This window comes from Sardina pilchardus, chromosome 3 (genome assembly GCF_963854185.1).
Source record: "Sardina pilchardus chromosome 3, fSarPil1.1, whole genome shotgun sequence".
Lineage (NCBI taxonomy): Eukaryota > Metazoa > Chordata > Actinopteri > Clupeiformes > Clupeidae > Sardina > Sardina pilchardus.
This window is the reverse complement of record NC_084996.1, coordinates 28,951,763-28,964,073: the sequence shown is the minus strand read 5'-3', so window position 1 is coordinate 28,964,073 and position 12,311 is coordinate 28,951,763. Positions and strand designations below refer to the sequence as shown.

General features: G+C 46.6%; 1 protein-coding gene across 1 annotated transcript in view; it reads left to right on the top strand.

Moving 5' to 3' along the window:
• Positions 1-12,311, top strand: part of si:dkeyp-72e1.9 (syntaxin-binding protein 4) — a 51,476-nt gene that overhangs the window by 37,847 nt on the left and 1,318 nt on the right. The window contains exons 12-20 of the mRNA XM_062531218.1: positions 3,622-3,713; positions 5,474-5,570; positions 6,994-7,121; positions 8,162-8,254; positions 9,059-9,124; positions 9,510-9,698; positions 10,297-10,413; positions 10,892-10,941; positions 11,175-11,305. Coding sequence (XP_062387202.1) covers positions 3,622-3,713; positions 5,474-5,570; positions 6,994-7,121; positions 8,162-8,254; positions 9,059-9,124; positions 9,510-9,698; positions 10,297-10,413; positions 10,892-10,941; positions 11,175-11,305 — 963 coding nt within the window. The remainder of the gene's footprint in view (positions 1-3,621; positions 3,714-5,473; positions 5,571-6,993; positions 7,122-8,161; positions 8,255-9,058; positions 9,125-9,509; positions 9,699-10,296; positions 10,414-10,891; positions 10,942-11,174; positions 11,306-12,311) is intronic.

The following is a 12,311-nucleotide window of genomic DNA, read 5'->3' as shown; positions in this document are numbered from 1 at the left end:
ATTTTAGATTTGGGGCCCATTGTACCACATTATAAAGAGCTGATCTCAGTATATACTGACAATCTTCTGTCAGTTAGAGTGATGTTGAGTCATACGTTATTATGATGACCTATAAATGGTCTGGGATTTTCTAGTGCACAGAATGTAACGTTTGCAAACAATGCATGTACAGTATACTCTATATGTTGGATGCACACTGTGGGATACTTTGTATGTGGAAAGCAGCACACTGGATGGTCACTGTTTGTCACACACAGCGTGTGTTCATTTTTAGACACTTGAGCCTACTTTTCCCATCTGTTTCCCAATTTACACTGCGCTCATAAATTATGGAATGGTCATTCGTTCCTTGCTTTCCCACAAACAAGGTCATTCTAGTGCAGTATCTGGGCATGTCCCATAGTATTAGCCCTCTGTGTTATTATCAGATGGAATCGTAGGCTGCTTCTAAATCTGGACACTTTGATCAAAATCCGCTAGTCACATGACGAAGCAAAGCAGGAAATGAAATTTGAGCCAAGCCAGCCTGTCGGGCCTGTATTGTTTGTCTGCACCTTGAGTTCCAGCGGTTTCAGACATTCAGCACACACACCCACACACACACCCACACACACACACACACACACAGACACACACACACACACAGACACACACACACACACATACACAGACACACACTCACCAACTCATGCACACCTGCCCACACACACACACACAAACACACACACACACACACCAAGGAGGACTTCAATTCACATACAGAATCTCAAGCGCGCGTACACACACACACACACACTCACACAAACACACTCACACACCAAGGAGGACTTCAAAATTGCCCAGTGTTACAGGGGAACAAGATTCCATTGCAAAGCAATTATTTATTCGGACGAGCTTTGGGCGAGGAGAGAGTGAGATTGAGGATTAGCCAAGAGTGGCGGTTAGAATTTAATCAACGCCTCACCGAAAAAAAAAAAGAAAGAAAAAATAGTAATCTCGCCCGGCAGCTTCTGAGGCTGAGTTATGTATGCTGCGCGAGGTGTTGTATAGCCACCGCTGGAAAAAGCGCCGGGAACGGAAGAGAATGGAGAGGCGCTCTCTCTCCTTTTCATCTCGCGGCTAGATAGCGCTCTTATCGGTTGCCACGGCAGCCTGTTTAGTATATGAGTCCCCGTCAGCGCGTTCCGCACGTTCCGCACAGGCTCTAATCTACTTCCAGCACTTAAAGCGAGATACTACGTTGCCATAGAAACCACGCTGTTGGAAAAAAGCCAATTATGTTTGTAGGGTTTTACACCACCGTGAACTTGGGGCTTTTGGTGTAGCGTGATGGAGGAAGCAGAGAATGATACTGTAAGATGAACATATCAAAGAGAGACCTTCTGGGCTTAGAAGTATCTATATATATTTTTTTGGTGTTGTTATGGAAGTCACTGTTGCTGCCTGTGAACTCACTCAAGGAGGCCAGTCATCTAGAGTCCTAAAGAGTGGGAAAGGGAAGCAGGTTTGTGACTCGGAGATGAACCCCATGGGCAGACAGACATGCTCTTATGCAGGAGAGACTTCATTAAGCATGTCTGATGAGGGCGTGAACGAGGAACCAAGCCTCAAGTTCACCGGCTCAGACAGGGCCCGCAGCGCTGAGCGCTCACACACAAACAGACACACAAGCTCAGACCTGGAGGAAGAAGGCACGCTTTTCAACGGCAGACTGTCTGAGGCCTCTGGGGAAAAGTGTGTGTGTGGGTTTTTTTTTTTCATTCAACAGGCTTCTATACCAAAATGGCTTGTAGAAATGACCGGTCCATTATTGGCGCTTGTTATGATACAGATTATGCAAAAGATGAAAAATGTCTTTCTAATTAATAATTGTCAATCAGTGGCCCTCAATTTTCAGCAACAAGTAACAGCAAAGTTTTATTAAGGATTTGCGGAGTGTTATGGCTGGAGAGACTAAAAATCCTAGTCCTAGTCACACAGTGTGATTTTAAACGTGGACATACTGTATAATGTTTGTTGCTTCCAGCAAGTCTTCCTAATCCACGTAAAATCCTACATTTACCTGCCTAACTCTGCACTGCATTTGGATCCGTTTCCTTTTAATGACTAAACCTCCTCGCTTTAGTTAAATTTTTGTTTTGTCATTTTGTTTTGGTTCGGTTAGATTTTTTTTTGTTTTTTTCAGCTCTTGGAACAAGTCAGTCTGATTTGACAGGAGGACGGATATTTGTTTTTTTGGGAGGGAGGGAGCCATCTTACGCAGCTTGTGTGGTCTAGATAGCGCTCTGACATCTAGTGACAGGTGTGATGTAATGGAGTTGCTGATGATACTCTGAAACAGAAATGTGAAAAACAACGCTTGTGAAATTTGTTTCATATTACTTCTTTTAAAAAAACGTGACTGGTACGCTACTCTACATCTGGTCCATTTACGAGGCAAATAATTAAGATAAATGAAGACCCAATGAAGTCACCATCTTCAGAAAAAGCACAACAAACCAAAGGGACCACAACGGAAATAAGCCCTTGGGCTTCCTTGTGTTATCCTTTTGTCCTGCTGCACTTTTGTACACCTACCCCTGTGCATATGGCAATAAAGAATTTCACTCTATCAATCAATCAACCAAAAAGCACCTTAAGAACGGGCACGCTGGTGCATTGTCACGGGCCTATTGTTAACTCTCCATCAGCCATCGCTCCCGATTTACTCCTTCCTGTGGCGAAGGGCGCCTCATCCTCTCTGGGTGTTATTGGCGGCGGGCGGGCGGGCGGGCGGGCGCAGGTCCTCCATTAAGCGGGAGGGATTTGAGCGCGCTCCAGGATGCGGAGAGAGAGGGAGAGGCGTGGTGAACTCTGGATGCCACCTGTTTCCTGAATGGATGAATGGGCCCCCCGCTGTGCTGCTGGTCCTGTGTGGCATTAGAGCCGCCTCGGGGTGGAGAGGGGACGGACAACTGCGTCAGTACGGGTGGGGTGGGGTGGGGGGTGTAGCGGGGGAGGCGTGGGTGGAGGTTGGTGGTGTGTGTGGGTGGGTGTGGGTGGTGTGTGTGTGTGTGTGTGTTGGGGGGGGGGGTGTTGGAGCGAAGCTTTGTGCGCCAGTCAGAATGGCGTGGGTGTTCTCTCCTTCACTTAACATTGTCAGTGTTGTCCTTGTCACAACCTGTGGGGTTTGGTGGTTTGGAGGGCAGCTACCCCCCACCCCCAGGAATAAGCCCTTGAGGACAGTGAGGGTGGGGTGGAAAGATGAGGTTGGGGTGGTTTAAGAGGGGGGGGGGGGGGTAAAGGCGAGGGGCTTGAGAGCAATTGGCTCACTTCCGTCGCAGCAGGGGGGCTGAAAGAGAGAGGGTTCTACACAGACACAGCTTAAAGACCTGAGAGTTAAATAGTTTAATGCAGCTTTTCTCTCTTTATACCTTTCTCTCAATCCTTTCTCTCTCTCTTTCTCTCTCTCGCTTGCTGTATCTATGCCTTTTGCCTTCCAATGCATCTGTGTATGATTTCCAGTCACAAAGCCACAAATCCTTGCTTTGATGCAAAAAAAATCTTTACAACACATGTCTGTCAGTATTCAAGCACAATTTAAGGCAAATATTTCTGTCTTGTATTTTTTCCCCCTCAAAGGATCCTCAGCATCACAGAAACCTGCCACTGTAGCCAAACCCAAGATCACCCTGGACCCCCACATACGGCTCAAATCAGAGAAACTCGACTTGGTGAGTGACACAACAGCAGCTCAGGCCAAAAACATGATTTTTGTCCGTCAAGCATGGATATGATGAGTTCAGTTAAACTGAGAAGCACACTATTTTTTTCAGTAGGTTAGAGACACAGATCTCGGTGTGGTTTATGGTGGTCTAGCTATCTCAAACTCCATGAAAAGAAAAAAAAGATGTAGCTCGTTGCACATTGTGAAATCTCATCACTCTAACTCTAATTCCTATACGTTTGTGTTGCTGCTACATAATTTGATTACTCGGGTCCTGGCCCTGGAGATGATCCCCCCCCTCGTAGTACAGCATGTCCTGGAATCCACCTGGCTTTTGTTTACGTCTAAGTCTTTATTTTAAGTAAGGCACATGGGTCTTGCACTTGGGTCTGTATCCTGGCTCTTCTCATCAGGAGATTAGGTTAACCTTCACGAGTGAGAATACACGTAAGGGTAAACGAACAGGTTAAAGCTAATCCCGCCGGCCCGACTGCCGGTAATCGCTGTCACAGACCCCACTTTGCTTTGTCACGCAAGCGGGACCGCCATGCTTGACCGGGTAGTGGACTTGTTGTGAGACGGCGCGCGGCGGTAGTGGCGGCAGCAGCAGTGGGCGGCGGTTGTCTTTAGCCCCATATTCCTGGCACTCGTCCCTGCTCTTTGTCATGATGCAGTTGTTTAGCAGTGATTGAATCTAATCCCACTGATCCAGGGCCTGACCCTAATCTAGGTACATTAATAGGATTTGGTCTTGGTGGAAGAGAGCACTTTAATGTTGAGTGCAGACACAATGCATACTCTATATTTAGGCGCGCCGAGCGTAAGGGAGGGTTGGGAAGCGGCGAGGTGTAAAGGGGTGGTTGTTTACTGCGTGCGATTTGGGTCGGGATGCACGGCGTGGCCGGATGCAACCGGCACAAGTTGCATTGTCAGTGTGAGCATTTGTCACTGTCTTGAGTCCTTGAGTATGTGTGGAAGCAGTGGCAACCCCTTGTAAACAAGTCTGAAAATGGGAAAAGGGGGGGATGGGGGTTAGTGGCTAAAATGTTTCAAACGTTGATGAATTTTGTAACAGTCAGCTTATCCTCTGCGTTCTCATTTGTTTGATGAATGTAACAGTTAGTGTTGCGAAAACCCAAGGGTTTCTGCATTGGGGATGCGTACTATCACTGTTACACTGCCTCCTAGTGTAAACTCCCTGAAATGCATTCTCAGAGCGCAAGCAATCCCTGTTGAACACATACAGTACGCTGGTCCATAGCCTCAAACATGGGCTACTGCAGTAGTGAAAATCAGGTTAATCAAGCAGGTAAGCAGGGTGCTTGGACACATATAGGGAAAAGCCAATTAATGTTATACAGCAGCCAGCTCTCAAGATTAGCCTTGACATTCAGTGCTTCAAATGCTAAACATATTTAAATTCAATAGAAAGAACTCAATTATTTCATATGAAGTTGTTTAAAAGACTCCACATTTAGTTTTTGAAAGTTTTCCTTGTCATTGTTACTGTGGATGTTGTCCTTCCTTGACCCATGGTAGTGTATTGCCACTGCTGATGTTATGTGGACATGCTATTAGCATCTGTGATGTTTGCTTCAGGAGTACGCACAAACACACACACACACACACACACATGCACACACTCACACACGGGTAAACACGCATTTCCCTGTCCCCCGTGGTGCGAGCTGCTGTGGATGAAAGTGAATGAGGAGGAGGCGTCCGAATACAAATGAGAATGTTGATGTGTCTGTGTTGCTGCTGCAGGCGCTGACGTACCTGGGCCTGGACATCAGCGAGGAGAAGAGGCGGAAGCTGAGGCAGAGCCTCGCCACCGATCCGCAGGGCAACGTGTCGTACGGAGGTAAGGCGCCAAAACGAGATGGACACTCCTCCTCCCCCCTCGCCTCGGAGTCAGGGGGGATGCCAACGCCAGCCCGTCACAGCCACTTGGGCTTGATGTGGTTAGAGAATGCAAATAAAAAGGCGGGAGGGAGCCGAGGTGAGAGAGACCGAGAGAGACACACTGATTATGGAAACTTACTGGAGGGCTGATGTGGTTTAGAAAAAAAAAACACTCACTCACATCAAGCGGCATCACGCTGAGGCTGACAGGAGGAGAGTTGGGGTGTGAGCTGAGAGATGGGGAGAGGAGAAGACAGTGGTCAGCCATGACTCCATTTCGGGGAGGGAGAAGCCATTTCCAGGTTGCTGACAAAGAGGGCTGTTCATCAACAGAGGTGGACAAGTAAAAGTCCTGCCATATGTTATTTCAACCTGTGCACTTAACACAGGTGAGGTGATATCACTAATTATCCGATCTACCGGGCTGCTAATTAGGATGAGCTGGTTTACTAAACGGTTAGGTCAAATATTTGGCAGGACTTTGACTTGCTCACCCCGGGCCTGGGATGTCTACCTCTGTTCATCATCAAGAAGTGAGTGGCGTTAGAGTGAGAGAGAAGAGGGTGGAATTCTAATTTGTGTACAGTCCAAAACAGTATCCCAGTGATGGGTGAATATGAAGACATTTTGGCCTGTGGGCATGAACATTCATATCAGAAGTACATCAAATTCATATACACAAATATATTCCCCTGAGTTATATTATATAGTTATATGAGTTATCAAACTCATTCTGACACAAAGGCAAAATAGCCCGTAAGAGCGCTGACACCTTTGGGGTTTGTGTTTTTGGAGGACAGGCTGCTCCCCTGTACTAGACTGTGTGGTAAAAAAGTGATCTTGCCGGAGAAAATCCTTGGAAGACTTAAAGGATCTTTCCTCAGAATCACAGTAGGGGTTCAAGAGCTGAGGCAATCACCTGATCCTGGAAAGATGAGGGGAGAGAGAAGAGTACAGAGAGAAGGAGAGAGAGAGAGATAGAGAGCAGGAGACAGAGGGAGAGAAAGAGGAAAGACAGATTATGAATACCCATGAGCCTCTCTGGTGTTGTTTCAGCTCATCCACGCGCACACACCGGCAGTCTAAGGTCACCGTTTCGGGCTATTTTGGGTGGCATATTGCAGTTGTCAACATTGTGCTGAATTAATTTCCCTGACCAGAAAAAAAATGTCATGCCCATATGTGGTCATGGATGCAGTCTCTCTCTCTCTCTCTTTTTCTATATTTTTCTCTCTTTCTCTCTTTCTCTCTGTTTCACTCTTCCCCATGTGCTTGCACACACACACACACACACACTCTTACACTACACTCTTATATTGTGAAATCTGTGTAAGTAACAGCTGTGTCAGTCACACCCTCTTGTCTTGCTGTGTGTGTGTCAGACTTTGTGGAGGCTACCCGCATGGTGTTCCCAGAACAGCTGGAGGAAGCTGGCCTGTCCCAGGGGCCGTTCATGTTCTCCTACCAGGAGGCAGCCAGTCTGATGGACACCTCCGCCTTTCACTCTCCAGTGAGTGCCACACACCTGAGCCAACACACCTGAGCCAATTGCTGCGAGTGACAGGGGTCATGTTTAAGCAATGGCTGATGTGCCCCCAGACTGTCACACACACACTGATCCACACAAGAGCATATAAATAGCCAGGCTTATACACACACACACACAGTCACACACAGACACACACAGACACACAGACACAGACACACACACACACACACACACACACACACACACACACACACACACACACATGCACTCACCTCTGTGAAAATGTTTACCATGTCTCCTCTCATCCTCCATTCTGTTCCATGACTCCTTTTGGAATCCTGTTGTTTGCTACAGTACAGTACATTCAGCACCACTGACAGTGACAGTGAGTTTCTCCTGTCCCGCCATGTCAACATTTGACTTGTTCAACTTGGCCAGTTCAAAAATGAGGAGATTTGTGAGAGTGTCTTTAAAGGAGTCAGTTTTTAGTCAGCACAAGGGAATTATCCAGGCTTCCTTTCAAGGGCTTAAACCCTCAATTGCCAGGGAGTCCCCGTGCTGCAGCGGGAGACAGGGATGTGTCCCACAGGCTTCTGTGCTTGTTGAAGAAATGCTAATAACTAAAGCCTGGCTGCAGACACTCTGAACGGCCTGTCTTTGGGAAGAAAAACACGTTCATTTATATATTCGTGTGTGTGTTTGTGTTTTGGAGAGTGACACAAAGCTCTGTTTATAGATTAAAGACTTAGATTCACTCGTAGGATGTCACATAATGGCACATACACACACAAACAAATGCGCACACCGACACATGTGCAGACATACATGTGCATGTGGACACATAGACACACACACGCACACACACGCACACACACACACACACACACACACACACACACACACACACACACACACACACACACACACACACAGACACACACACACTACAAACACACATATTCATAAACACACATACACACTACAAGCACACATATCCATAAACACACACACACACAGAGTGCTTATTCCGATGTGTTTGTGTGTGTGTGTGTGTTTGTCAGACGTACGAGACGGAGTGCCGGTACAGCACGGAGGAGCTGGAGCATTTCCAGACGGAGGTCAAGCAGCTGCAGCAGCACATGAAGCAGCTCCAGGTGACCACCGGCTCTGATGCCATGCTCTCTCTCTCTCTCTCTCTCTCTCTCTCTCTCTCTCTCTCTCTCTCTCTGTCTCTCTCTCTCTCGCCGCCCCCCTGTGTTCTCACCCTCATTTGCTCTCGTGATGGACTCTTGCACTCCGTCACCTCAGACTGTTCTGTGTCAATTCAACCAGTGTTCTATCATTGACCCCCTCTCTCTGTCAAAATGGCTGTAACGCTATAAATAATTCCCCCCCAGAACACTTATGGTTCTCTTCATATCGTATAAATCTATCGTAGAAATACTGTATTCCCCCATGGCTCTAAAATGTGGGATTTTTCCATCATACTGATCCACTAGAAAGTGAAAATGAGGTGCAAACGGAGCCCCTGGTTGAGTTGAGATGGAAAGTCCCTGTCCTGATTGGTGTTATTTCATCTCCGACTTCCTCCCGTTTGGAGACATATGCTGCCGTCTCTCCCTTTACCTCTGCGTCTTCTGATACTGATACCCCTGCATTGATTCAGCATGTCCGCTCTGCCCTATTAATAACCACTTCACTACGTATTCATACACTGCTTAAGACTGGAACAGGAATTGGTTGCATAATTCTCTGTAATGCATTTCAGACCACCCTGATCTAGTTCTATTTGACCAGGGCCTTTTATTATTGATTACTGTAAATATTGCCAAGCAAGGCCAGTCCATCATACATTAACCACATTTTACCCCTCCTCAGGTTGTTGGTGGATATCCCATTGATTTGGTGTGTGGTTACATGGGTGTGTGTGTGAGAATAAAATGCTATCGTTCTCCTAGGTGCTCCTGAAGGACAAGGAACAGAGTAAGAAAGTGCTGGAGGAGGAAGTTCAGAAGACGACAGAGGTAAGCGCCACAAGACGGTTGGGGGGGAACAGCTTGGGGACAGCATGGTGAACAGAATATAAGAGCAAGAAGATGAGCTGTATCAAAGAGAAAGAGAACACATATGCATGCACCACACAGACTGTTTACATTTACATTCTATCTAGAGAATCTATCTGGAGCCGGTTTATGTTTGTTTGTACATGTTAGTTATACCAGAGACGGTTGAGAAAAGATCTTTGGTTCTATTATTCCATTCCATCTTGTGTTCTTTAGTGAAACTAGGGAGACATGGGAATAACAAATGCCACAGCAGGCTGTATGATATGATTACCCATATCCTTTTTTGCTGTCTGTCTGTGATGTGTGTGTGCGTGTGTGTGTGTGTGTGTGTTTGTGTATTCAGAAGGCCACAGCGACGGTGGAGGAGAACAAGAGTCTGAAGGCGAAGTTGCAGGTGGCCGAGGCGGGCCCGCGGCAGTCCAACAGCGCCGAGCAGGACTACGAGGAGGTGATCCAGCTGCTGGAGGCCGAGATCAAAGACCTCAAGAACCAGCTGGCCGGCCAGAAGCAGCGGGGCCTCGAGGCCACCAAGGTACAGGAGGCCTCGCCAGCCGTCCACCTCAAAATGTCAAGAGACCGGCCCTGTGGTGCAAGCGTTTCATTAACCATTCCAAAGTTACAGTCATAGGGAGTGACTATGAAGAAAAGTCCACACACACCAATCGCTCCAAAGCAAATATAGTCTTTTGATCCATGATGTTTCAGGGCAAGCCCTTCTTTAGACACTCTCATCTGAAGAAGCCTGAGTCTAGTCATAGGCCCCTAATTTCAATGAAATTTGGGCCTAATTCCAAAGTCTAATGTGTCATACACACATACTGTCCTTACATACTCTTTGGAAACATGGGATGAAGTGTCTAGGATTGGATGGAAGTCTAGGAAAATAAATAAAGCAAGCTTTACTTTTTTAATAACCTCACAGACGTTTCGGGTTGACACCCTTCCTCAGTGTGAGATATGGCGATTTCAACTTCGAACCACAGTAGATGTGCCTAAATAAACTCATAGGAAGTCATAGGGAGAATTCTAAGGAGAACTTAAAGGACGAAAACTGAACGCTAGCTTGTTGGTCCCGTGCCAAGGAAGTAGTTATGTGCACAGGGCTGAACTCCATGTGTGCTGTGTGTTAGGAGGACGTGATGGAGCTCAACAGGAAGCTGTCGGCCATCGACAACCAGCTGAGGAAGTCCGAGCTGACGCGCAAACACCTGGAGATCTCCAACAAGAAACTGCTGGGGTTCGCTCAGGTATTGCAGGACATATTGCATCTGACTGAACTCAATAGAATTACAGCTGAATACCAAAGACACATTACACAGCTATTTATGCTGTTGTGCAAGCACTAGGAACTGAGAGTAATGTAATGGTCAACATTCTATACGTAGCTATGAAGCCCATGAAAAATGAAGTCTGAATATTTGCTGGTTAAAGTTATATACACACAGCTATGAAGCCCATGAAAAACGAAGTCTGAATTTCTGTCTGATAGTTGGTTGAAATGATCAGTCTGGAGCTCCAGTGACTGACATGTCAGGTGCCTGTGGGTGACAGCCACGCTGTTGCTCCCAGAGCCGTTAAGTTTACGGCTGGTTGCTCCTGTGCTGCACTGCCACCTAGAGGCCGAGGAGAGGAGAACAAGAAAGAGTCAGTTATGCCGTACAAAAAACTGAAAGGCTGATAAAGGCATTTGAACTTACTGTCTGCATGCTCTTTCCCTCTCCACAGAATGTACATAAAGTTCTCTCCACCACATCGTTATTTGGGATGGAAAATGGGTAAGTAGAAGGGGTTGCCCCAGACTGTCAGTCATTTTCAGTAAAATCAAAACCCCACTCAGTGCCTTGATGTAATTTACTGTTGTGTTAATGCAGCACTTTGGGGTAACTCATTTGCTGCAGTCAAACTTCACTCTTCATGCTGCCGCACTTTTCAGTAAAAAATAAGACTAAAATAAGACACACGTAAAATCAGACATCCTGTGCTGATGCGTTTCTGTCCGTCTCCTTAGGAGCCCTCGGTCGTCCCAGGCCGCCGATAGCCCAGACACACCGTCGCCCATCCCAGACCAGGCGTGCCAGCTGGCAGCGGAAGCCAAGGAGCTGGTGGACGGTGTGTGCTCCCTGTGTGTAGAGACCCCAGGTGAGGGATGTGTGTGTATGTGTATGGGTGGTGTGTGTATGTATGTGTGTGTGTGTGTGTGTGTGGGTTGTTCAATCAGGAGAATACACCTCTTTCAGACAGACCTTTAAAGCCATTTATTGAGTGGTTATTTAGTGTGTAGGTGTCCAGTCTCAATGCGGCCTACATGTTTTTGAGATTTAATGTTAGTTGATCCTCTTGCGACCTTCATTATACACATCTAGGTCTGTGAATAGCAATAGTCTGATTTTTGTGCCTCTACTGAAGAGAGATAAACTGTGCCAGTTGCAGGGACATGTCACTTAGTAAACAACAGTGTGAGCTTCATAAAAGGTGCAATGATGGTGGATAACTGCCAAGCTTGTATCTAGTGATACTCATGTACTGTATATTGTCTGTTCTGTGGAACAGTGATAATTTGTTGACACAAATACATGGCAAATGCATGCTGTTACTGATGAATAAACACTGCTAAATAAAGGCCTGTATTCATTCAAGAAAGGAAGTAACAGCAACAGATGAGAGGAAAGATAAAGCAAACCGGGAGATGGTGTAATGAGAACGCTAGACGCTGGTAATCTCGCCAGAAAATGCCAGTTTTGTGAGGAGATTAAAGAGCCCCTGCCGTGATTGTGTGTGAGGTGCTCTGGTCCGCCGTTATGGTGATGGATGGGGTATAAATCTGTCTCGTTTCCAATGTGTGATTGGAACATATTATGCCCAGATTATGCAATCTGCTTATCTGTGACCATATGCAAAGATGATGCAGAATCCCCATGGAGGGGTGAAATTGTTTTTCAGTTTAGCATGTGTGTGTGTGTGTGTGTGTATTTATGTGTGTGTGTGTGTGTGTGTGTGTGTGTGTGTGTGTGAAATTTATGAGACAACCCATGCATGAATCCACAGTATGTCTCTTGACTTTCTGACACAGGTCACACGTTTCTGTTTACACATGCAAATGTATACCCCTGTGCGGCTGTGTTCTGCTACCAGTAGCCAGCTTTTT